The sequence below is a fragment of the Hypanus sabinus genome, chromosome 20 (assembly GCF_030144855.1).
Source record: "Hypanus sabinus isolate sHypSab1 chromosome 20, sHypSab1.hap1, whole genome shotgun sequence".
NCBI classification, from domain to species: Eukaryota; Metazoa; Chordata; class Chondrichthyes; order Myliobatiformes; family Dasyatidae; genus Hypanus; species Hypanus sabinus.
Window position 1 is genome coordinate 66,813,747 of NC_082725.1, and position 27,685 is coordinate 66,841,431.

A 27,685-nucleotide genomic window follows, 5' to 3' on the forward strand; every position below is an offset into this window, starting at 1 on the left:
TTTAAGAAGGGAGGAAGGCAAAAGAATGGAAATTACAGGCCAGTTAGTCAAACATCAGTGGTTGGGAAAGTGTTTGATATCCTTTCTTAGGGTCAACATGCTGGAGACTTCTGACAAATTACCTAAGAAAACTCCAGTGTACTATTCAAGGAAATGGAGGCATTCACTACATCTGTCAGCCTTGCCTTCAACATTGGTTTCAAAACCCCCCATGAATGCAAGATACTGCAATAGATCTCCATCAAAAATTTGAATCTCTATTTCAGGTAAAAATGAAATGGGTTTCTGTTGTACCAATAAAGCTGTTATTTCATATTGCTTCATAATAATATCAATAGTGCTATTTTGACATCTATCATCTGAAATAAGAGTGTTTCCATGCTGTAAGTGAATGTCCCAATGATTAATATGAGCAGTTGGATATGACATAGATTCCAACTGACTTATTAGTGCAGGCTGTCCCTTCCTTTTCCGTTACTGTTCTTCTTGCTCTTCCAGTGCATGGTTGTCCTTCGATGATCATTGGCATGCAATTAACACAGCTAAATCAGCCTCTGTTTTAATGCATGTGGAGTAGGTAGTAGATACAGAAGATTTTCCTTCCGCAACAGAGCTTCAAGTGCTGTTGTTTGGCTCACTTTTGTTCGGTTTCACATTATTTGCTAAATGTGTAGTCAAAACATGCCTTGGAAGTTGAGAAATGTCATCTGTTGGTAGGTGAGGCATACATTCACTTGTTTCAGCAACATGACCTACATGTTTGGGTCACCCATTGTTTTGTATCCTCTATGAATGCACTGCAATAGTGATCAATGTTTGAAAAATATTGGTTCTGTTTTTCTTGTATGGCCTTGGGAAGTAATGGGATTAGCATGAGATGTTGCCTAGCAACAGCCTCACAGAGATTAGTCAACTCCCCAAGATAAGCTTGCACTTATAAGGCATTTTCTTTAATTTTCATAAGATCATTAATTGATGGTATTAAACATTTAATTTTGTTCACATTTGTTTCTTACTTCTTTTGAAGACTTTTGATTAGATTAGCCATAGCTTCAGCTCTAATTTCTCTTTTGCAAGCCCAGCTACAGGGTCATTGGCACCTGTTTCATGCTTTGATGTTCATGCTACTTTCTCGAGTACCTGAGAACATTAGAACATAAGAAATAGGAGCAGGTGTAGGCCATCTGGACCGTCAAGCCTGTTCCGCCATTCAATAAGATCATGGTTGATCAGGACTCATCTCCATCTACCTGTCTTTTCCCCATAACCCTTAGTTCCTCTACTATGAAAAAATCTATCCAACCTTGTCTTAAATATATTTACTGAGGTAGCCTCCACTGTTTCATTGGGCAGAGAATTCCACAGATTCACCCCTCTCTGGGAAAAGCAGTTCCTCCTCATCTCATCCTAAATCTACTCCCCCGAATCGTGAGGCTATGTCCGCTAGTTCTAGTCTCACCTACCAGTGGAAACAACTTTCCTGCCTCTATCAGCAGAGACACAAAGTAGTGTGACTTATAATTAACTTTTTGTTCACCTGCAGCACCGGCAATATTCAATTCAATAACAGAGTCAACAAACAAACTGTCCATGCATCCACATAGCTTAAACCAAACTGAACAAACTGCCAAAATTTAAACATCGGCAACTGGAATATTTCAGCACTTCAATAAAAACAGATCAGTGAACCCTTAGGTTAATACCACACAATTAAGGAACAGTCCTCAATGGATGGTGTTTAATTAGTATAATTATTGTTTTTTTTGGTTGACAAAATGTAGCAGTTACTTGAAAACCAACCAAAACGGCTGAGAGACTAAACCAGGGTACCTGACACTTTATGACATGCTCTGAAATAACGAATGTCCAAATTGACAAAGGTACATTCAATCCTTTATTATAAAGCCAGTAGGGATGAATAGTCTTGCAGTGATAAAAAGTTGACAAAATTAAATTAACAATATCAGAATTAGCCTAAGCATTCTAATTAGTGATATCAGAATTAACATTCTGTACATATTTAAGCAGTCAACAAAATATATAATTCTCCAAAACACAACCCCTCTCCACTAAACTAAAATAAGCAACAAAGACAAAGCATGGACATATAAGTATACTATAAGACAATAAGACATAGGAGCAGAATTAGGCCATTCAGCCTATTGAGTGTGCTCCACCATTCAAACATGGCTGATCCTGGATCCCACTGAATTCCATATACCTGCCATCTTGTCATTTCCTTAGATACCCTGACTGATCAGGATACTATCAACATATGCTTTAAATATACCCACAGACTTGGCTTCCACTGCAATGTGTGGCAGAGCATTAAACAGACTCACTAGTCTCTGGCTAAAAAAACTCCTCCTTACCTCTGTTCTAAAAAGTTTCCCCTCAATTATGAGGCTATGCCCTCTTGTTCTGGATACACCCACCATAGGAAACATCCTCTCCACATCTACCCTATCTAGCCCTTTCAACATTTATTAGGTTTCAATGAAATTCTCCCACATTCTTCTAAATTCCAGTGAGTACAGGCCCAAAGCTGCCAAACACTCCTCATATGTTAACCTTTCATTCTTGTGAAACTCCTCTGGCCTCTCTCTCCAATGTCAATACATCCTTACTGAGATATGGGGCCCAAAACTGTTGACAATATTCTAAGTGCGACCTGACTAGTGTCCTATAAAGACTCAGCATTATCTCCTTTCTCTTATATTTCATTCCCCTTAAAATAAATGCCAACATTGCATTTGTCTTCTTTACCACAGACTCAACCTGTAAATTAACCTTCTGGGAGCCCTGCACAAGGACACTTAAGTCCCTCTGTACTCCTGATGTTTGAACCTTCTCTCCATTTAGATAGTTGTCTGCACTATTGTTCCTTCTACCAAAATGCATTATCATACCTTTCCTAACACTGTATTTCACCTGCCACTTTTTAGCTGATTCTTCCAATGTGTCTAAATCCTGCTGCAATCACATAGCTTCCTCAGCACTACCTACCCCTCCACCTATCTTTGCATCATCCACAAACTTTGGCACAAAGCCATTAACTCCATTATTCAAATCATTGATGATCAATGTGAAAAGTAGTGGTCCCAATACTGACATAGTCACTGGCAAACAACCAGAAAAGGCCCCTTTATTCCTACTCTCTACCTCCTGCCTGTCAGCCATTCCTCTATCCATGCCAGTATCTTTCCTGTAACACCATAGGAGTTTACCTTGTTAAGCAGCCTCATGTATGGCACCTTATCAAATGCCTTCCGGAAATTCAAGTAAATGACATGCACTACCTCTCCTTTGTCCATCCTACTTGTTACTTCCTCAGATAACTCTCTAATAGATTTGTCAGGCAAGATTATAAGAAATAAGAAACAAGAGAGCAAGAAGTATAAGAAATAAAGTGGATGAGCTTGAGGCTCAGTTGGAAATTGGCAAGTATGATGTTGTAGGGATAACAGAGACACGGCTGCAAGAGGACCAGGGCTGGGAAATGAATATTCAAGGACATACATTCTATTGAAAGGACAAACAGATGGGCAGAGGGGGTGGGGTGGCTCTGCTGGTGAGGAATGAAATTCAGTCCCTTGCGAGGGGTGACATAGAATCAGGAAATGTGGAGTCAGTATGGATAGAACTGAGAAATTGTAAGGGCAAAAAGACCCAAATGGGAGTTAGCTACAGGCCCCCAAATAGTAGCCTGGATATAGGGTGCAAGTTGAATCAAGAGCTAAAATTAGCATGTCACAAAGGTAATGCTACGGTTGTCATGGGGGATTTCAACATGCAGGTAGACTGGGAGAATCAGAATGGTACTGGACCCCAAGAAAGGGAGTTTGTGGAGTGACTCCGAGATGGATTCTTAGAACAGCTGGTACTGGAGCCTATCGGGGAGAAGGCAATTCTGGATCCAGTGTTGTGTAATGAACAGGATTTGATAAGGGAACTTGAGGTAAAGGAGCCATTAGGAGGTAGTGACAATAATATGATGTTTTAATCTACAATTTGAGAGGGAGAAGGGCAAATCGGAAGTGTCAGTATTACAGTTGAACAAAGGGAACTATGGAGCTATGAGGGAGGAGCTGGCCAAAGTTGACTGGAAGGATACCCTAGCAGAGATGACAGTGGAACAACAATGGCAGGTATTTCTGGGAATAATACAGAAGGTGCAGGATCGGTTCATTCCAAAGAAGAAGAAAGATTCCAAGGGGAGTAGGGGGCAACCATGGCTGACAAGGGAAGTCAAGGACAGTATAAAAATAAAAGAGTAGAATACCATAGCAAAGATAGCGGAAAGCCAGAGGATTGGGAAACTTTTAAAGAGCAACAGAAGATAACTAAAAAGGCAATACGGGGAGAAAAGATGAGGTACGAAGGTAAGCTAGCCAAGAACATAAAGGAGGATAGTAAAAGCTTCTTTAGGTACGTGAAGAGGAAAAAATTAGTTAAGACCGAAGTTTGGCCCTTGAAAGCAGAAACAGGTGAATTTATTATGGGGAAAAGGGAAATGGCAGACGAGTTGAACAGGTATTTTGGATCTGTCTTCACTAGGGAAGACACAGACAACCTCCCAGATGTAATAGTGGCCAGAGGACCTAGGGTCACAGAGGAACTGAAAGAAATTCATATTAGGCAGAAAATATTAGTTGGGTAGACTGATGGGACTGAAGACTGATAAGTCCCCGGGACCTGATGGTCTGCATCCCAGGGTACTTAAGGAGGTGGCTCTAGAAATCGTGGATGCATTGGTAATCATTTTTCAATGTTCTATAGATTCAGGATCAGTTCCTGAGGATTGGAGGATAGTTTATGTTATCCCACTTTTTAAGAAAGGAGGGAGAGAGAAAACAGGGAATTATAGACCAGTTAGCCTGACATTAGTGGTGAGGAAAATGCTGGAGTCAATTTTAAAAAATGAAATAACGGCACTTTTGGATAGCAGTAACAGGATCGGTCTGAGTCAGCATGGATTTACAAAGAGGAAATCATACTTGACTAATCTGGAATTTTTTGAGAATGTAACTATTGTTACGAACCCCGTAACTGGTTACTTACCAGCAAAGATAGAGGTGTCCGTTGGAGTCTGGTGATACTATTTTTAACAGTATTTATTAGTAAAAATACACAAAAATAATATCAATGCAAATATACAGATAATATACGTCGTCAATACTAAACCTAAAAGTGCGGGTATAATAATAATCAATAAGAAATAAGCTCTATCGTTGTCTAGGGGATAATGAATTGTCCGATGGAAATATAAAGTTCGCTGCAGTTCACACAGGCTGCCGTCGTTTGGGTGTCACTGGGTTGCAATTGTTGGAGAGAGAGAGAGAGAAAGAGAAAAACTTGCTGACTTTCCTTTATGATTTTGATCCGTCAGGTGTCTCATTGTTGTGGCCGTTCAAGTGTGACCTCTCCTTTAGCTAAACCGTTCTTCAGTGATGAGCCCACCACCCAGGCAAGGGAGGACGCACACGAGCTCCCACCGGCTTTTGCAACACAATGCTGTCACTGGATTTCCAGCGTTTCTCCTGGTGCGTCTAAAAGGGTTGTTCCCCAGACCCCTCTTTTATCCTCACTCACGGGGTCTCAAATGTCAATCAGGTTGGGATGATGCAATTCCTCAACCAGACCACTCCGGTTGTCCCCTGAGGGGTTTCAATGAATAGTACAGTACTCAATACACAATTCCTTCTCCAAGAGACAATGGCAGTAGTCAGTGGTTCCGTTCCGCTTATGTCAGGAGACACTCCAAAGCTTGTGCATTCTGTGTGTCTCTCTCTCATTATTGACATGATGTGTATCTCTCTCATTTCCTGGCATGCTGTGTATCTCTCTCATTTCCTGGGTCTCAGACCCAGGAAATAATAGCGATCTTGCGATTCTCAAAAAGGAGAGGGGGGCGGGCATTGGCGATTCGGGACCCTTCTGCCCATCAGATTTGCTCCACATTCGTAACACTATGAAAATGGACAAGGGAGAGCCAGTGGATGTAGTGTACCTGGACTTTCAGAAAGCTTTTGATAAGGTCCCACATAGGAGATTAGTGGGCAAAATTAGAGCACACTGTATTGGGGATAGGGTACTAACATGGTTAGAAAATTGGTTGGCAGACAGGAAACAAAGAGTAGGGATCAATGGGTCCTTTTCAGAATGGCCGGCAGTGACTATTGGGGTACTGCAAGGCCTAGTACTTGGATCACAGCTGTTTACAATATACATTAATGATTTAGATGAGGGGATTAAAAGTAACATTAGCAAATTTGCAGATGACACAAAGCTGGGTGGCAGTGTGAACAATGAGGAAAATGCAGGATGACTTGGACAGGTTGGGTGAGTGGGCAGATGCATGGCAGATGCAGTTTAATGTGGATAAATGTGAGGTTATCCACTTTGGTGGCAAGAGCAGGAAGGCAAATTACTATCTGAATGGTGTCAAGTTAGGAAAAGGGGAAATACAACAAGATCGTCGTGTCCTTGTTCATCAGTCACTGAAAGTAAGCATGCAAGTACAGCAGGCAGTGAAGAAAGCTAATGGCATGTTGGTCTTCATAACAAGGGGAGTTGAGTATAGGAGTAAAAAGGTCCTTCTGCAGCTGTACAGGGCTCTGGTGAGACCACACCTGGAGTACTGTGTTCAGTTTTAGTCTCCAAATTCTTGCTATTGAGGGAGTGGCGGGACTGTCATATGTTGGAAGATTGGAGCAACTGGGCTTGTATACACTGGAATTTAGAAGGATGAGAAGGGATCTGATTGAAACATATAAGATTATTAAGGGATTGGACATGCTAGAGACAGGAAACATGTTCCTGATGTTGAGGGAGTCCAGAACCAGAGGCCACAATTTAAGAATAAGGGGTAGGCCATTTACAGCAGAGTTGAGGAAAAACTTCTTCACCCAGAGAGTTGTGGATCTGTGGAATGCTCTGCCTCAGAAGGCAGTGGAGGCCAATTCTCTGGATGCTTTCAAGAAAGAGTTAAATAGAGCTCTTAAAGTTAGTGGAATCAAGGGATATGGGGAGAAGGCAGGAACAAGTTACTGATTGTGGATGATCAGCCATGATCACATTGAATGGTGGTGCTGGCTCAAAGGGCTGAATGGCCTACTCCTGCACCTATTGTCTATTGTCTATTTCCCTTTATGGAAACCACTTATTTTATCATTAGTCTCCAAGTACCTCGAAACCTCATCCTTAATAATAGACTCCAACAATACTCATTTGCTCTACAAGTGCCCCTCCCCCCCACATGACAGATTACCTTAAGATGCAATACACACAAAAAATGGATACATAGCTCCATTGGATAGAAAATTGATAAATGGCTCCTATCCCTGTCAATTAGGACCTTGTCAATGGCCTTGCTGACATCCATCTGGATGACGCCCACTACCCTACTCTTAACTATACTCATGGTTATTTCTTTGAAAGGCTCTTAAAAGATTTGTCAAAAATATTGTCCCGCACAGAAACCCATGTCTCTAATTAGACTTCGCGTATCCAAAGATAGATCTTCCCTTTCAGGGTCCCCTTGAATAACTTACCCACCACTGACATGACTTACTGGCCTGCAGTTTCCTAGCTTATTTTACTATCCTTCTTAAATAACGATCCTACAGTCTAGAAAAGCTTCACCTGCAGCTAAAGATGAAGCACATATCTCTGTAATTTCTTCCCCAAAGTCCAAGGATGCACTAGACCCAGGAATTATTCACTTTGATGTGTGTTTAGTCTACAATAACACCTCAATGGTAATGACATCACCATTAATTTCTCTTATTTCTTTTGCATCCATCATTTTCTCCACACATTAGTGTAGTTAGCACAATGCTGTACAACACCAGTGACACAGAATCAATTCCCGCAGCTGCCTGTAAGGAGTTTATACTGTATGTTCTCCCTGTGACCATGTGGGTGTCCTCTTCATGCTCTGGTTTTCTCCCACAGTCCAAAAATATTATGGCTGGTAGGTTAATTAGTCTTTGGAAATTATCCTGTGATTAGGCTAGGGTTATGTTGGGGGTTGCTGGGTGACGCAGCTTGAATGGCCAGGAGTGCCTGCTCTGTACTGTGGCTCAGTAAGAAAATAAAAGCCTGATGAATATTTATGTTTAAAGTTCTTGTCCATCTACTGTGGCTTCACACACAGATGGCCATGCCGCTTTTCAGAGAAACCTATTCTCCCCCTCATTGTCATTTCTGATAATAAAATGAAATAGATTAAAATAGCTATTTCCAAGGACGCACATTGTATCGAAAAGACAGGCAGGTAGGCAGAGGGGGTTTTGTGGCTCTGTTGGTAAAAAATGAAAGAGGTAACATAGCGTCAGAAGGTGTTGGATGATTATGGGTAGAGCTAAAGAACAACAAGAGTAAAAAGACCCTGATGGCAGTTATATACAGACCCCCAAACAGTAATAAGGAATTAGTCTACAAATTACAATGAAAGATAGAAAATGCATGTCATAAGGTCAATTTTACAGGAGATTTCAATATGCAGGTAGATTGGGAAAATCAGGTTGGTGTTAGATCCCAAGAGAGGAATTTATAGAATGCTTATGAGATGGCTTTTCAGAGCAGCTCATGGTTGAGCCCAGTAGGGAACAGATACTCTGGATTAAAACACAAAAATACAACTGCAGATGCTGTGGATCAAAGAATACGTACACAACGCTGGAAGAACTCAGCAGGTCAGGCAGCATTCCGTGACTACCTGGTCCACACATCCCTCCCCACAGAGCTCTTTCATGCTTATTCCCTCCCCCTCCCCCCTTTATCCTTCCTCTGATTGGTTTTCCACCTGGCGCCTCTAGGCCCTACCCCCTCCCCTATCTCTATTAAGAGAGGCCGAAGCCCTCCCTTCCTCCCCCATTCCTGATGAAGGGTCTTGGCCCGAAACGTTGGCTACTCTTTTCTCACGGATGCTGACTGACTTGCTGAATTCTTCCAGCGTTGTGTACGTATTCTCAGATATTCTGGATTGCTTCCTCTGCTTCTGCTTAGTACTGCACAAGCTCTGCCGGATGGCTGTTATAAAGCACAGTCACTGTGAACGGAGTGAGAGTTAAATTGTAAAGTGAGCTTTTTTGACTAGAACCCCTAAATTGACTTGATTGAGTCTATCTTTAAAAATATTAATGTCATAAATTCTGGCGGCAGAAGATTCCACTCTCTTGTTGATCTTGGGTAGAGGGACTACTGGTACCAAATGAAGGGGTTTCCAGTGTGTGAGGTCCAGTTTGCTGTCGAGTTGAACTGACCCTGTGACGAATTTGGATGTTTGATGGAGTGATGTTGTGAACTTCTTTGAAAATGAAGATTACCCATAGTTTAGTACGTCGGTTTTCAAGTGGTTCCCAGTGAAGGTTAGAGAGCATGTTGGTGACACTGGATTTCCTGCTGTAATTGTTTAGCGCAAAGCGAGCAGCTTGGCGTTGGATTTCTTCGATGGACTTCTTACTGTTAGCTTGATGGGGATCCCATACGGCCGCGCAATACTCGAGCTTTGGACGGACGAGTGTCTTGTATACCATGACCTTGATGGATTTACAACATGAGTGGAGGTTTCTTCACAGGACACCCAGCATTTTACTTGCTTTGGCTGTAATCTGATGGATGTGGCATGCCCAGATGAGATCCTTGCTAATTTCAACACCAAGATATGGGTGGTGGGTGACTGGTTCAAGAATCTTTCCTTTCATGTTATATGTCACGTTGATTGGTTTAACTTTGTGACTGTCATGGAGAGCATAACATTTAGATGAGTTGGAGGACATTTGCCATCGAGACTCCTATTGACATAATGGATCAATATCATTTTGCAGCAGCTCAGCATCTTGGTCATTTTTTACCTCACAGTAGATTATGCAGTCATCTATAGAGTGTCTGGCCTTGGACTTGACTATATTTGGCAAGTCGTTGATGTAAATGAGAAAAAGTAATGGGCCCCTGGGGCACTCTGGATGTTACTGGAGATTCAGGGGACTCTGCCCCCTCAAGAAGCACATGTTGCTGTCTGTTGGTAAGGAACATGTTTAACCAGTGTAGAAGGCTGTTGTACATGCCCACGTGTTCAAGCTTACATAGCAATCTCTGGTGGGGGACCTTGTCAAATGCCTTGCTGAAGTCGAGTATGATTGAGTCTGCTTGGCTTCTGTTGTCAAGGGTCTTTGCTACGTCACTGATCGGCCCTGCAAGTTGTGTGTCACAAGATCTGCCCTGTTGGAATCCATATTGGCGGTGAGTAAGAACATTGAGTCTGTCTAGATAGTCCATAATGTGACGGGGAATAATATGCTCAAGAATTTTACAAGGGTTGTAAGTGAGTGAAACCGGTCTGTAATTTCTCAGATTTGTGCGCTTGCCCTTTTTATAAATTGGGACGACATTCGCTTTCAACCAATCGTCCGGTAATGGCCCAGTATCAATAGACTTCTGGAATATCTTTTGCAAAACGGGAGCTAGATTGAAGCACAACTCTTCAGAATCGTGGCTGGTGTTTGATCAGGCCCTGGTGCTTTCTCAGGCTGTAATTCCTCAAGAAGCTTCTTAACCCTGTTAGAATGAGATCTGGCAAGTCTGGGATGTTGCTGGGGTCTAAAGTGGGGAGCTCATTCAAGTTTTCCCTTGTAAACAGAGAGCAAAACTGCTGGTTAAGTGCCTGTGCTTTGTCTTCAGCAAGAGATTCAACGTGGACCCTGGATGAGAGAGAAGAAATTCCAAAAACTTCTTGCCTTGTAGATTTAATAAAACTCCAGGAGAGTTTGGTGTTGTCACTCTTTAAGCTCTCACCTATTACTTCTTTAACATACTGATGGTGAGCTTCCTGACGTTTCTATCAATAAGTCGGCGTGAGGATTTGAACTTTTGCCGGTCTTCACTATGACCGGATTTCCTAGCTTTATTACAGAGTTTTTGTTTTCTACGTATTGCACGCCGGGTGGGCTGGTTTACCCCTGGTAAGTTGAATCTGGAAGGGTTCATTTTAGTGGGGACACACTTGTCAATTGCTGCTTGAAGGACCTCTTGGAAGTTAGACCAAAGAATATTAATACTGACCGATGCCAGATATTCCTTAGCTAGTGACTAAACAAAATCACTAACAAGTTTTGCAATTCCATTAAAATCTGCTTTCCTGTACAAAAATATTTTCCTTGGTGGGGGGGGTTTAATTAATTTCACAGTGAGCTTTGCATTCACAACAACAACATCATGCTCGCTAATCCCTTCAGTGACATGGTGATTTACAACTAAAGCTGGATTTTACACAAAACATAAGCCCAGTATGGTAATTCCTCTAGTTAGATGTCTAACAATTTGTGTCAAATTAAAATCAACTACAATATCAAGCATTATTTTACTGACTACTACATAACTGCCCCCTTGGCGGACAATACTGCTGTCCCAATCCACACTAGGCAGATTAAAATCTCCAAGAAGCCAAATAGATGCTGATTGAGGGATTTTTGAAAGACACAAATCCAGTTCCTTTAAATAATCAACATCAGATGATGGAGGGCGGTAGAATGCTCCAACATACACCGGTTTTAGGCCTTACTATGTGAGTATTTTACACTGCAATAAACACTCCACCATGGGAGCTAGACTTCCTGTCTTTCCTAAAAACCTGGAAGTAGGAGGGAAAGATTTCTCCTGAAACAATATTGTTGTTGACTCAGTACCAACTATTATGTCAGGGTTTTCATCGTCAATCAAGGCTTGAAAATTAGCTTTCTTTGCTTTCAAGCTCTGACAATTTATGTTTACAATTTTTAAAGTCTTAAACTTCTGTCTTTGTAGATCTGAGCCACTTCCCTTTAGTTTTAAAGTTTGGTGCGGATGCCTTGGTAGGGGATCCAATATCTGGGGAGACATTTAAGTCCGACTCTGACTTTGAGGGATCTGAAGACTGAGATGTGAGCAAATCGATTCTATTATGTTTCACTATTATCACCTGTGAAGAGGGAGTCAAAGTTGGCGAGACCACAGTTACAACAGGTCCAGGAGTAAGATGGATGGTGTACTAAAATCTTATAAATTTGTTCATTCATTTCAATGCATGCACGATGAAACCAAAAATGACAAGTTTCACACTCAATTGCTTGTTGCCCATCCTTAGCAGCTTTGTTACAAACCATACAAGGAAATTTTGGCTGATACGGCCCTGGATTTAAATTGATGTAATTTGCGAGAATGAGTATAAAAAGCACATAAGTCTTTGGTCTAGAAGTCAGAAGCATGTTATTCATCTGATTAATGCAAATAGCTTTGATAGTAAAATGGAACAAATTCACCTGATCCAACGGGTTGGTGATTGTAGCCAGTAGTGGTTTGGCCCAGTGTTCAGCAAAGTGTGTGTGTGGCACTGACAGTGATGTGTAGTTTAGAGTTCTATTCAAAAGCAAAATTCCGATCCCAGTAAGCAAGGAAAGTAGAAACTCTCCACGACCACGGTTTCTCATCGCACTATCCAGATTTTCCACTGCACACGCTCAAACCATGAATCCACAATAACACACACAAGGCACGGTATCCAAGATGGCCTCCAGAAGTGTGAAAAATGCAAAATCAAGTCCAAAAATGCACAACTCAGCTAATGCTAGAGTTAATAAAAACATCTAAATGACTAAAAACCATAAAAAAAAGTCACGAAAAGTCGGGGCGATAGGTGAAGGTAGGTGAAGATTAGGTGTTGCTCATTGATTAGAGAGTTTAGGGTAAAGGAATTCTTGGGAGGTAGTGTGGTGAACTACATATACCTGTCTGGACTCGCCCCCCCTGCTGACTGCTCCTGTGACTCCTCCCACAGACCCCGGACACGCCCCCCACTGACTGCTCCTGTGACTCCTCCCACAGACCCCGGACACACCCCCCACTGACTGCTCCTGTGACTCCTCCCACAGACCCCGGACACGCCCCCCACTGACTGCTCCTGTGGCTCCTCCCACAGACCCCGGACACGCCCCCCGCTGACTGCTCCTGTGACTCCTCCCACAGACCCCGGACACGCCCCCCCTGCTGACTGCTCCTGTGACTCCTCCCACAGAACCCTGTATAAAGGCGATTGAAGGCACTGCTCCTCCCTCAGTCTCCAGGATGTTGTGTGATGGTCTCTTGCTGCTGATAGTGCTCTCTCTTCCAGCTAATAAAAGCCTATCTCTTGCCTCACGTCTCCGAGAATTATTGATGGTGCATCAGGTAGTGATCTAATATGATAGAATTCACCCTAAAGTCAGATGTATCAGTGTCATATGGAGGAATAGGAATTAAAGAGGACTGAAAGGGGAGCTGGCCAAAATAGATTGGAAAATAATCCAATCCAATCACGGATAATGCCAAAGCCGCAATAGCTGGAATTTCTGGGAGTAATTCAGAAAGCACTTGGGATATATATCCCAAAGAGAAAGAAGTATTTTAAGACAAGATGACACAAGTGAAGTCAAAAGTTACATAAAAACCAAAGAAACAACACATAATAGAGCAAAAATTAGTGGGAAGTTGGAGGATTAGGAAACTTTTAAAAACTAATAAAAGGCAAGTCATAAGACCATAAGGCATAAGAGCAGAGTGAGGCCATTCAGCCCATCAAGTCTACTCTGCCATTTCATAATGGTTGATCCCAGATCCCACTCAACACCATAAATCTGCTTTCTTACTATACCCTTTGATGCCCTGACCTGTTAGGAAACTATCAACCCACAGATTTGGCCTCCTCTGAGGCCTGTGGCAGAGCATTCCACAGATTCACTACTCTCTTGCTAAAAAAACCTTTTTACCTCTGTTCTAAAAAGTCACCCCTCAATTATGAAGCTGTTCCCTGTAGTTCTGGAAACCCTCAATCATAGGAAACATTCTCTCCACATTCACCATACCTAGTCCTTTGTAGGTTTCAATGAGATTCCTCCACATTCTTCTAAATTCCAGTGAATACAGGCCTAAAACTGCCAACACTCCTCGAATGCTAACCCTTTCATTTCAGGAATCATCCTCGTGAACCTCCTCTGGACTCTCTCCAATGACAACACATCCTTTCTGAGATATGGGACCCAGAACTGTTGACAGTATCCCAAGTGCAGCCTGACTAGCATCTTATAGCATCATGTCCTTGATTTTATGTTCTATTCCCCTTGAAATAGATGCCAACATAGCATTTGCCTTCTTTACCACAGACCAAAACTGTAAATTAACCTTCTGGAAGTCTTGCACGAGGAATCAGAAATTCCTCTACACCTCTGATGTTTGAACCTTCTCCCCATTTAGATAATTGTCTGTACTTTTGTTCCTTTTACCAAAATGCATTATCATACATTTTCCAACATTGTTTTGTCCATAAATCCACCACATTTTCACCCATTGTTCCAATTTGTCTAAGTCATGCTGCAATTGCATTGCTTCCTCAGCACTACCTATCCCTCCTCCCATCTTTGTATCATTTACAAACTTTGCCACAAAGCCATCAACTCCATTATCTAAATCACTGACAACAATGTGAAAAGTAGTGGTCTCAATACTGACTCCTGAGGAACAGTTTTAGTCACCAGCAGCCAACCAGAAAAGGCCCCCTTTATTTCCGCTCTCTGCCTCCTGCCTGTCATTCCTCTATCCATGGTAGTATTTTTCCTGTAATGCCTTAGGAATTTATCTTGCTAAGCGGCCTCAGGTGTGATACCTTATCAAATGCCTTCTGGAAACCTAAGTAAATGACATCCACTACCCCTCCTTTGTCCACCCTGCTGGTTACTTCCTCGAAGATCTCTAACAGATTTGACAGGCAAGATTCCCCTTCATAAAAACCATGCTGACTTTGACTTATCTTATCAAGTAGGTGGAAAGACAGGTAGTTTTGAGGAAGTAAAGAGGCTTCAAAAGGACTTAGACAGATTAAGAGAATGGCTGACAATGTAGCAGATGGAAAACAGTTTTGGGAATCATCTGGTCATGCACTTTGGTAGAAGAAATAAAAAGTTAGACTATTTTCTAAATGGAAAGAAAATTCAAAAATCTGAGGTGCAAATGGACTTGGGAGACCATGTGCAGGATTCTCTAAAGGTTAATTTGCAGGTTGACTTGGTGAGGAAGGCAAATGCAATGTTTGCATTCATATCAAGGGGACTAGAATATAAAAACAAGGATGTAATGTTGAGGTTTTATAAAGCATCTTTGAGTTCTCAGTTGGAGTATTGCAAGCAGATTTGGGCCCCTCATCTAAGAAAAGATGTGCTGACATTAGAGAGGGTTCAAAGAAATTTCAGGAAAATGAACCTGGGATTGAAAGGCTTGTCATATGAAGAGCATTCGATGGCTCTGGGACTGTATTCACTGGAATTCAGAAGAATGAGGATTGACCTCATTGAAACCTATCAAATGTTGAAAGACCTTGATGGAGTAGATGAAGACAGGATGTTTCTTATGGTGGGGAAGTCTAAGACCAGAGGACACAGCCTCAGAATAGAGGTGCGTACTTCTAGAACAGAGATAAGGAATAATTTCTTCAGCTGGAGAGTGTGAATCTGTGGAATTTGTTCCCACAGGTGGCTGAGGGGGCCAAGTCAATGGGTATATTTAGGGCAGAGGGTGACAGATTATTGATTAATCAGGGTATGAAGGGTTACTGGGAGAAGGTAGGAGATTGGGACTGAGACAGAAAATGGATCAGCCATGATGAAATGCGGAGCCGAATCAATGGGCCAAATGGCCTAATTCTGCTCCTATATCTTATGGTCCAACTGAAATAACTGGGTCTAGAACACACATACTATTATGACTCAAGTATTCCTTTTATTTTACTTGTACCAAGCAGAACTGCATGGTGTCTGTCACCCACACTGTTCTGAACAGCAAACTGCTATTTTTATACAGAATTGGCTTATCAGTTACGGATATTGACCATTTAGTAATTTTTACTGTCTGAGTTTGAATTCCTTACTTGCAAGAGCAATTCCCTTTCACAACAGAGGTGTTAAAATCATGTAAGTTCAAGCTGACAACCAAAGATATTTTGAAGTTAGCAAACCAATTGCTCCTTAGTTGTTAGGTATGTTTCACATCCTTTTGTTATTTCTATCTCATCTCTCTCCAGCAGCCCTATTGTGTAAAGGAACGCCATGTTTTAGGATGGCCTTTCTCAAAAAATCTCACTGCAGAGGTCTCCATTATCTGGCAGGAGTCCATATTGTAGCACTCAGCCCCATGCATCTAATTTGTAGTAAACAGAGGTGCTTAAAGTAATCTCACTTGACTACAACTGCCCTAGGGTATCCTTGCTTGGACTTGTGTTTAACCACAAACGAGAAAACCTGCAAATGCTAGCCATCTCAGCAGTCTTGCAGAAAGGGTTTCGGCCTGAAACATCATCTGCACTCTTTTCCATAGATGCTGCCTGGCCTGCTGAGTTCCTCCAGCATTTTGTGTGTGTTGCATCATGTTTAACTTTTGCCTTAATGAAGCCTCCATACCTAGCCACCCAGTTATTCTTAATATACCTATATCCTGCCTGCTATCCCTCCCAATTTCCCTCTTAGGTGTCCTCCTACACTTATAGCTATTGAGGGACCTGCTTGTTCATGATTGCATAAACCCAATGCATGCCTCCTTCTTTTTCTTGACCAGAACATCAATATCTCTTGCAAACCATGGTTATTTTAATTTGCCAGCCCTGCCCTTCACCCTATTAGGAACATACTGCCAGTTAAATCTTATTATAGCACTTTTAAAAGCCTTCCATTTGCCAGTCATGGCTGGTCTCACCCAATTAACCTCTGCAAGTTCCTGCCTTACGCCTCCAAAATTGACCTTTTTCCAGACACATCCTATTTATTTCCATAACTTTCTAAAAACTGGTAAAAATATGATCACTGGACCCAAAATGCTTCCCACTGACACTTGTCAGTTGTCCTAACTCTTTCCCTAAGAGGGAAATTGCACCTTCTCTAGTAGGACCCTCTTAATTATATTTTAGTAGGAAAGTTTCTTGGACAAAAATTCTGCCTTTCCATGCGTTTTGCACTATGGGTCTCAGCACAGGAATAGGTACTTGAGCCCACTATGTTATGCCAAAGTAATTAAATTAGTAATAAAAAACCCAAATCAACTTATCTCTTTTGCCTGCTGAAGTCCATTTCCCCCCCATCCTCTGCATATCCAAGTGTCTATCTAAGAGCCTCTTGAATGGTTCTATCATATCTGCCTCCACCCCGGACACCCCCACTCTCTGTAAAAAATTACTTACCCTACTTTTCCTCTGAATTAACCCCCTTCACTTTAAATGTATGCTGTCTAATATTAGACAATTCAACTTTCAGAATAAGATGCCTATCTATACCTCTCATAATCTTATAAACCTCTAACAGATTTAGCCAGTCTATTAAACAAAGCAAGTCTATTTCACATAACCTCTAAAGCAGGCAGCATCTCTTCAGCGCCCTTTGCAAAGTCTCCACATCCACACGAAGATAAGAACTGACTGTAACATTCCAGATGCGGCCTAAATCGAGTTTTATGAAGCTGCAGCATAATTTCCTGACTCTTGAACTCAATTCCTTGACCAATAAAGGCATACATGCAACATGCCTTCTTAATCACCTTACCAGCCTGTGTAGGCCCCTTCATCAAGCCATGGACTTGGAGTCCAAGATCCATCTGTACATCAATACAGCCATTACAATCCGTTCTCTCTTGATGTTTGATCACTCAGTTCAATTTATTCATTTATTATCACATTTGAAACATACAGTGAAATGTGTCATTTGCATTAACAACCAAAACACCCAAGGATGTGCTAGGGGCAGCCAGCAAGTGTCACCATACAATCCAGAGCCAACACTGAATACCTGTAATGCTTGGCAGAAACACATAGAATGCAATAAAAGAGACTACAACATGCAACAGGAAAACAGCAGCAAAACAAGTCTCTTTCCTTCCTCTAACCCACACACAAGGGCTGTCTTCCAATCCCAGGACCCAGATATCCTTTGTAACTCATCCATACTGCCTTTGAGCTGGAGCAAAGCAAAAAAAAATCTGCCATTTCTCCAACTGATCCATATCCCACTGTATCCTTTGGCAGTCTTCTATACCTTTCACAACATCACCAAGCTTTGTAATATCTGCAAACTTACTAACCCACCTATCGGCATTTTCATCCACTTTATCTAAATATATGCCAAATAGCAGACAGCCCCTTACAGATCTCTGCAGAACACAACTAGTTACAAGCCTCCAGTAACAAACTGCACTGTGGGAAAAAAGTTAAAGAAACCTTACCATACCTCTGCTTAGCCCTCAGTCACTGAAGATGCCTGAACCAAATTTTCTTCATAGTCATTCCAATACCTTCTTTAAACTTTCCTTCCTCACCTTAAACACATGTTCCCATGTATTTTGTTAAGCAGTGATGAAGGGAAAGATGTGGAAAGGTTTAAAGGAATAAAAGTATATTGAGTAAAAGTTGCTGCTCAGTGTGGACACTAAATGGACAATATACATAATGAACAGTATTTGCAAAGTTTTTCAGTGAAACCCAATTTCAAATGCGAATTTAACATGTAACATTAGTACAGTAACTCCTAGGCCAAGTTGTTTGTGAAGTGAGAAGACAGGATATTTTTAATTCAATAAAGAATGAAAAAAATCAGGTGACATGAAAAATGAGTCTAAAGGAGTTGAACTTGTCAAGAACAGAATAATCTCTTGTCCAAAATTGGGAGTTGTAGTTATGATCTGAAATCATTCCACTTAAACCTAACGCTGTTTGAGTCACATTTTGAGAGAGTACTCTTGACCCAGATACCTACACACTGAAAGTCCACATTCAAGTCCAAGTCCACATTCAAGTCCACATTCAACTTGGTAACTCCTCTAAACCAGGACTTCTGCACAAATTCCAGGCATTTGTGTGAAAGCTGGATTTATGACATGTACCACATTCATGTACCACATACCACATGTGTTAGTTGTTTTAAATTAACATGAAATTGAATTGAGTGTCCAAACAAATTAAAGAGTTGCTGTGGAAATTCCTGCTTTAAAAAATGTACAACCAGAAATTTGCTAAGCTTCTGCAGTACCATTTGGCAAGAATTTCCAAGAGCTATATAGCTACATGATATAGCAATCCTCCATTTCGTTATTCCTATTTTGTGCTGAAATCCAAGGAATACAAACATGTCCTAAAGAAAGCATTGGCCCAAAAATATGGACTGTTTATTATTTCCACAGATGCTGTCTGATCTGCTGAGTTCTTCCAGCACTTTGTGTGTGCTGTTTTGAATTTCCGGGATCTGCAGAATTCTTGTGTTTAATATAAACATGAATTGTAAGTTTTCCAAACTTATTTCTCACAAATAATTAAACTGAAATAAAACAGAATATGTCAAAAACACGCAGCAGAGCAGGCAGTTTCTGTACAAAGAACAACTGCAGCTTTTGAGTGAAATGTTAGAATTCTGTTCCTATCTCCACCGATGCTGCTGACAACAACCGGAATTTCTAACCAGAACTACTCAGTTTTCACACGTTGTTGTGTTTGCGCTTGCTGTATTGACGAAAAGTATAACAGGATTCACTCACAGGCGGAAGACTGTCCCCTTTCCTAACTTTTAGGCATTCGGTCTGCTCCGATCGCTGTGGAACCAAGAATTCCTGGTTAAAGGAGATCAGTGGGTGGAGTTTAATCTGGGGTAGAGATCGGTGTGGGACAATCCGTACTATTCCGAGCAACAGACTGGAGCATATCAACGGGTCGTTCAGGATGCGTGCAGGAAGACTTTTCTCCTTGAAATGCCCAGACGTGCCGAGTGCTTGTCCCGCCGCCGGTGAGCAGACACACCCAGGTTGAGGTGCGCCCGCAGGAAACGGCCCATCCCAAGCAGGAAGAACCTTATGCCCGCCGTTTCCGTGGGGTGTTGGGAGTCGAAGCACGACCATGCTCGGTGCAGCCGTCTGCCTTTTGCTGTTACTGGCCCGGGCCGTGCCCACAGGTGAGCGAACCCGTGAAACGCGGGTGGGTGCGTTGGGGGTTGCTCCGGTTAGGCAACGACTGTCCTTTGAGACAGTCTCCAGCTGGGCGGTGGGTCACACAACAACGTTTCAGTGTGGGTCCGAGCCCGGACTACAACCCTGCAGGTCACGGTCCTGCACTACACACACAGGGACTATGCCATTCGGTGGCTGCCTCTCCCACCCCTCCGAATGGGGGTCCCAAATCCTTCCGTCTGTGTGACGTCTCTTTCCCTTCCTCTGCTCTGCTTTGATGATTTCCCCAGTTACTGTGCATTTGTCCCCTGGATCGCGGTCTATCGATGTTTCTTCATCGTTAACACTTAGATACACTTCAGTAAAGGTTTACACTCAATCCGAGGTGCCAGGATACATCCCCATACCCCAGGACAGAACTCGCGTCCCAGCGCACGCCCCCATATCCCCAGCTTATGCAATCTTCCTCAATATTCCAGTCCAGGCGACATCTCTTGTAGCTTATGTTGACTGTCTAATGTAGACACATCTTCCTGAAGTTAGGTGAACAGACTTGGTGGCAGTCGTCCGGACGCTGTTTGCAGGTCACCTGTGGACCTGGAGCTGGCTCTGCAGAGTCCCAATCTGGGAGCGCAGTCTGGCGCAAGGGGGGCACTGGAAGTCCGTTGTTGTAATAATTGTGGCTGCTGTTCTGAGACGCCGCTCACGGTTTTCAGCAACGCATATCTTCAAAACTGGTATAGGCTTCATAGCACAGGGCTCGCCAGCCGGTTCTGCAGCTTCAAGTTCCCTTGGCTGGATGTCACAGTAGGGTTGGGTTTCCTTCACCGCGTCTTTGTAGCGCTTGCATGGACGATCTTGAGGTCTCTTTCTGTCTCCAGTTCACCATAGAGCAGCTGGTGAGGCATACGGTGGTCGTCCAGTCTCATGACGTGTCCCATCCACCGCATCTGGGCTCTGATGATCAGGGGCTCCATGCCATCCAAGACCTCCAGGTTGGAGACACGGTTTTGCCAATGAATGCCAAGGATGGAGCAGAGGGCAGGCATGTGAAATTCCTCCCGTTGTTTGATGTGTGTGGGTGCAGAGTCCAGGTCTCACATCCATTTAGGAGAGAAGGGATGACCACAGCTCTGTAGACTTTCAGCTTTGTGGAGATGAGGAGGTTGTGTTGATTGAGCACTCTGGTATGCAGCCTCCCCAGAGCCTGGCTGGCCTTGCTGATCCTGGAGTCAATTTCTTTGTCCAAAGACCCATCACTGGAGATGATGCTCCCCAAGTGTTTGAAGCTGTTCACATTTGTCAGCTGGGTGTGGTCAACAGTGATTTTTGGTTCTATGGGGGTGGTGTTTGGCATGGGCTGGTAAAGTACTTCAGTCTTGTTCAGGCTGATAGTCACATCAAAGGACGTAGCAGCATCTGAGAGTTTGTTCAGCATCAACTGCAGATCACTGTCTTTCTGCACCAGGAGCACAGTCATCAGCAAAGAGGGTTTCTTGGATGACTGTTTGGAGGCACTTCGTCCGTGTGTTCAAAGGTCAAAGAGAGAGCTGACCAATCGGTACCTGATGCACACTCCCTCCTTCAAACTTGGACAGCACCTGACAACACGCAAGTGAGGAACAGATTGAACAGGACTGGGGCTAGTACACAGCCCTGCTTCACCCCACTGGAAATGGCAAATGCAGCTAAATCATCTTCACGAATTTCCTCGGGCATCCGTACCATCTCGGGATGGTCCAGAGAGCCTCCCTGTTTGTCAGGTCAATGACGGCAGAGTAAAGAGGCTTGTTCTGCTCGATGCACTTCTCCTGGACTTGCCTCACGGCAAATAGCATGTCTACTGTACTCCGTTCTGGCCGAAAGCCACACTGCAGCTCTGGGAGGTTCCTTTCCGAGACAGTGACAAGTCTGTTCAGGAGAATGCAGGCAAAAATCTTGCCTGCAATGGACAGCAGTGAGATACCCCTGTAGCTTCCGCAGTCTGATTTGCTTCCTTTGTTTTTGTAGACAGCCACGATAAGGGTATCACGGAAGTCATCAGGCATCTCCTCTGTGATCCAGATGTCTCCCAGGATGTCTTGGAATGCCTGTAAGGCGTTTGGGCCTAATGCTCTGTAGATATTGGCAGAAATGCCATCCTGCCCTGTTGCTTTATTTGCGTTCATCTGCGAGATCACTTGCTTGATCTCATCGGTAGAGGCCGGGAGGCCTAGGTCATCCAGGACTGGCTGCTGAGGGATCTGATGTAACACATCAGGATCAACTGTACACGGCCTATTGAATAGGTTCAGCCCAGCGGTTTTTCAGTCCTTCCTGGTCTTCGATCAGGCTCGACCCGTCAGATGACAGCAAGGGGGAGCATCCTGATTTAGAAGGACCATAAACTGAGTTTATGGCGCTGAAGAACTCTCTGGTGGCTTGCAAGTCTGCATCGCATTCCACCTGCTCAGCCTTTCTCTGCCATCACTCGTCTTGCATTTCTCGCAGTTCCGCCTGTACTTCGGACGGCAGGTGTTTAAACTTGTCTTTCTTTGAGACAGATGATGGGTCATTCTGCCAGCCTGCATAGGCCTTGTTCCTGGCCTGAAGGGCTGCTGAAATGGTCTCGTGGCTTTCATCAAACCAGTCTTGATGCAGTGGGGTTTTCAGTCCGAGTACAGTTGTTGCAGTCTGCTTGATACCATCTTTGGATTGTGTCCACTTTTCAGAACAGGTTCCCACAAGTGGTGAGTTGCCAGAGAGTTTTTCATTAAGTACTTCTTGAAAACGTTGGACTTGACCTGGGTCTTGTCGTCAGCCGATGTTGAATGACACTTGGACAGTCTTTGGTTGCTTACGATGCAAAAGGGCTGTGTGCAGTTTGAGGACCGACCGAAGCAGCCTGTCATCTGTCCAACACTCAGCACCTGTAGATTTTCAATGTTCTCACATAGAAGATAGAAAACCTACAGCACAATACAGGCCTTTTGGCCCACAATGCTGTGCTGAACATGTACTTATTTCCAAAATTACCCAGGGTTACCCATAGCCCTCTGTTTTTGTAAGCTCCAAATTTCTATCCAGGAGCCTCTTAAAAGACCCCATCGTATCCGCCTCCACTGCTGTTGCCGGCAGCCCATTCCACGCACTCACCACTCTGCGTAAAAAAAACTTAGCCGGACATCCCCTCTCTACCTACTTCCAAGCACCTTAAAACTGTGACCTCTCTCTGCTAGCCATTTCAGCCCTGGGAAAAGCCTCTGACTATCCACATGATCAATGCCTCTCATCATCTTGTACACCTCAATCAGGTCACCTCTCAACCTCCGTCGCTCCAAAGAAAAAAGGCTGCATTCACTCAACCTATCCTCATAAGGCATACTCCCCAATCCAGGCAACGTCCTTGTAAATCTCCTCTGCACCTTTTCTATAGTTTCTACATCCTTCCTTCAGTGAGGCGACCAGAACTGAGCACAGTACTCCCAAGTGGGGCCTGACCAGGGTCCTATATAGCTGCAACATCACCTCTCGGCTCTTGAACTCAATCCCTCAGTTGATGAAGGCCAATACACCGTACGCTTTCTTAACCACATAGTCAACCTGCATAGCAGCTTTGAGTGTCCTATGGACTCGGACCCCAAGATCCATCTGATCCTCCACACTGCCAATAGTCTTACCATTAATACTATATTCTGCCATCATATTTGACCTACCAAAATGAACAACCTCACACTTACCTGGGTCGAACTCCATCTGCCATTTCTCAGCCCAGTTTTGCATCCTATCAATGTCCCACTGTAACCTCTGACAGCCCTCCATACTATCCACAACACCTCCAACCTTTGTGTCATCAGCAAATTTACTAACCCATCCCTCCACTTCCTCATCCAGGTCATTTATAAAAATCATGAAGAGAAAAGGCCCCAGAACAGATCCCTGAGGCACACCACTGGTCCCCAACCTCCATGCAGAATATGACCCATTACAACCAATCCTTGCCTTCTTATTAGCCTCTCCAAGTGTTCATAAATCCTGCCTCTCAGGATCTTCTCCATCAACTTGCCAACCACTGAGGTAAGACTCACTGGTCTATAATTTCCTGGGCTATCTCTACTCCCTTTCTTGAATAAATGAACAACATCCACAACCCTCCAATCCTCTGGAACATCTCTGTCCCCATTGATGATCATCACCAGAGGCTCAGCAATCTCCTCCCTCGCTTCCCACAGTAGCCTGGGGGTACTTCTTGCCCAGTCCCGGAGATTTAGCCAACTTGATGCTTTCCAAAAGCTCCAGCCCATCCTCTTTCTTAATGTCTATATGCTCAAGCTTTTCAGTCTGCTGCAAGTCATCGCTACAATCGCAAAGTCTTTATCCATAGTGAATGCTGAAGCAAAGTTAAAAAAATTCATTTAGTACCTCCACTATTTCTCCGGTTCCATGCACACTTTCACATGGTCACACTAGATTGCTCCTATTCATTCACGTCTTATCTTCCTGCTCTTCACACACTTGTTCAATTCCTTGGAGGTTTCCTTAATCCTGCTCGCCAAGGCCTTCTCATGGCCCCTTCCGGCTCTCCTAATTTCATTCTTAAGCTCCTTCCTGCTAGCCTTATAATCTTCTAGATCTCTATCATTACCTAGTTTTTTGAACCTTTTGTAAGCTTTACTTTTCTTTTTGACTAGATCTTCAACAACCTTTGTACATCACAGTTCCTGTATCCTACTATCCTTTCCGTCTTATTGGAGTGTACTTATGTAGACCCCCACACAAATATCCCCTGAACATCTGCCGCATTTCTGCTGTACATTTCCCTGAGAACATCTGTTCCCAATTTATGATTGGAATCTGTAGTGATCAGATTGTGGTCTTAACCATTTTGGCTCTCCTGTTCCCCTCACCCACCTCCACCTCCACACCTGGCGTAAGTTACAGCATATCTGGGGATATTAGAGGAAATCCATCCATTCACAGGGAGAATGTGGAAACTCCGCATGGACAATGCCGGAGGCCAGGAATGAACTTTGTTCACTGAAACGGTAAAGCTGTGGCTCTCCCTGCTGCACCACTATGTCACGTAGTAAACCTCAACCCAAACTGAGACAATCTGTTCTGGCTGTAGTAAGTCACACCCCAATGAGGGAGTGGTCTTGGGATAATGGATTATCCACATTGACAGATAAGAACCTCCTTTGCTCAGGATTGTGAGACTTTGGAACAAATGAGTTGAAGCTATTTTTGTTGTTCAGTGCACCCAAGGCTGGGCTGGATGGATTCTTGGTTGAAGAATATCAAGGGATGAAGGATCAGACAGAGATGTGGAGGGGTTCAGTAGTCTCTCCTTTGCTCCATCTTCTCATGTTTGTAATTCAGTAGCTGATTAGAATCATCTTTACAGACATAGGATACTACAGCACAGTAAAAGGCCCTTCGGTCCATCATGGCTGTACTGGAGTTTGCTTATCTTCACTAATCCCAAGTGGTCACATTAGCGCATCTGGCATATTTATTTAAACATCTGGCCAAATGTCTCATAAACACGTTGATTGTACATAATTCCACCACCACCTCTGGCAGCATGTTCCAGTTATCAATCTGTGTAAAGAAACTCAAATCTTCTTTAAAACTCCTTCCTTTCACCTTAAATGTACCTGTTTGGCTTTGATACTGTGCTCTGAGAAAGGCCCTCTCTATGCCTCTCATAGTTTTATAAACCTCAAGAAGATCACACTTAAGTCTTCTTCACTCCAGGGAGAATAATCCCATCATATCCAATGTCTCCTGCTAGCCAAAGTCCTCTAATCCAGGCACCAACCTGGTGAATCTCATCTGCCCTCTCTCCAACTCAGCAACATTCTTCCTACAGTATGTACACTTTTCCAGTAGTATCCTGTTCCATTTGTTTGTACTTGGCCCAAATACTAATGCTGGTGTGGATTCAGAACTGGCTTGCCCTGGTAGATGGAGCATTTTCTGCCTGGAGGTCAGTTTTGAGTTGAGTTCCACAGGGATCTTTCCTGGGACCCCTGCTTTTTGTGATTTTTATCAATGGCTTGGATGAGGAAGTGAAGGGCAGGCTATAAGTCATAATGGTTGCTGGAGTTATGGATAGTGTAGAAGGATACTACAGGACTTTGACAAGATGTTGAGCTGGGCCGAGAAGTGGCAGATGGACTTCAATCCAGAAGAGTGTGACGTGATTCACTTCGTCAGGTCAAATTCAAAGGCAAAACACAGGGTTAATGACAGGTTTCTTAGCAATGTGAAGGAGCAGAAAGATCTTGCAGTTAATGACAAATAGATCCCTCAGAGTTGCCGTGCACATTGTTCAGAAGGTCTGTGGTGAGTTTCGGAATTGAGTTCAGGAGCCATGAGGTAGTATTATAGCTTTCAAACCCTGGTTAGACGACCTTTGGAGTATTGTATTCAGTTCTGTTCACCTCATTCATACAGAAACTGCACTGCAGCAGACAGGGAGGCTCTACACATCATTGCCATCAAGGGCATGTTTACAGAAAAGTGGTGGAAACAGGCCAGCAATATCATGAAGGATCTCACACATCATGCCCATGGATTGTTTGGCCCACTCCCATCAGGAAGGAGGCTACATAGCGTCAACACCAGAACCACCAGACTCTAAAGCAGCTCCCCAAGCTGATCTACACCACCCACCAACAGTGCTTTATCATTTCCTGTCAGTCTCCTTATGTAGAGAGTCTCCTGTATTTGGTGTTACTTTATGTACATACAATCAATCTATGTGTATAGTCTATCTTATGTATTTATATTTATTGTGGGTTTGTTGTTGTGTTCATTATCTTCATTGTGTTTTTTGTGCTGCATTGGATCTAGAGTAACAATTATTTTGTTTTACTTTATACCGATGTACTGGGAAATGCACCAAACAATTTTGAATCTAGCTTTAGAGGGAGCCGAGGAGATTTACCAGGATTCTGCCCGTACTAGAGGGCATGTTGAATAAGTGAGGGCTTTTCTATTTGGAGTGAAGGAGGATGAGAGAAAACTTAATAGAGGTGTACAGTGATAAGGGATGTGGATCGAATGGTTAGCCAGCTACTTTTTCCCAGTGCAGAAATGGTTGATACAAGGGGACATAATTTTAAGGTGGCAGGAGGGAAATATTGGGGGTTGGGGGAGTGTCAGAGATAGATTTTTTTAACACAGTGAGTGGTTTTTGCATGGAATGCCTGCTGGGGTGGTGATAGAGGCAGATGCATGAGGGATATTTAAGATGTACACATGGATAATGGAGGCCTATATGAGAGGGGATGATTATATTGATCTTAGAGTTGGTTGTAAGGTCAGCCCAACATTGTGGGTCAAATGGCATGTACTATGCTGTTCTATATTTTGTCCTCTTCCTTAAGGCTATGCAGGACTCTCTTCCGCCAACACAAATCCTGCCAGCTGAGTATGAATACAGAATACTTCAGTCCAGTAATAGATCTCTCAATTCACAATGAAATGAAACCACAATAATTAGACCATAAGATATAGGAGCAAGATTAGGCCATTGGGTCTGCTCTGCCATTCAATCATGGCTGATTCATTTTTCCTTTCAGCCCCAATCTTCTGCATTCTCCCTGTATCCCTTCATGCCCTGACCAATCAAGAATCTTATAAACCTCTGCCTGAAATTATATGTAAAGACCTGGCCTCCATGGCCACCTGTGGCAATGAATTCCACAGATGCACCATT

At 43.2% G+C, this 27,685-nt stretch overlaps 1 protein-coding gene and 1 long non-coding RNA gene across 6 annotated transcripts in view; one reads left to right on the forward strand and one right to left on the reverse strand.

Annotated features, from left to right (window-relative positions):
* Window positions 1-19,702, reverse strand: part of LOC132378609 (uncharacterized) — a 46,650-nt gene extending 26,948 nt beyond the window's left edge. For both annotated transcript variants that reach the window (XR_009507128.1, XR_009507129.1), the window contains exon 1: window positions 19,576-19,702. This is a non-coding gene — a long non-coding RNA (uncharacterized LOC132378609). The remainder of the gene's footprint in view (window positions 1-19,575) is intronic.
* The window catches only part of cdcp1b (CUB domain containing protein 1b), a 101,762-nt gene continuing 93,034 nt past the window's right edge, over window positions 18,958-27,685 (forward strand). For all 4 annotated transcript variants that reach the window (XR_009507127.1, XM_059945687.1, XM_059945688.1 and 1 more), the window contains exon 1: window positions 18,958-19,985. Coding sequence is in view for 3 of the 4 variants with exons in the window: in XM_059945687.1 (XP_059801670.1) it covers window positions 19,931-19,985 (55 nt within the window). In the remaining variant the exon portion in view is untranslated. The remainder of the gene's footprint in view (window positions 19,986-27,685) is intronic.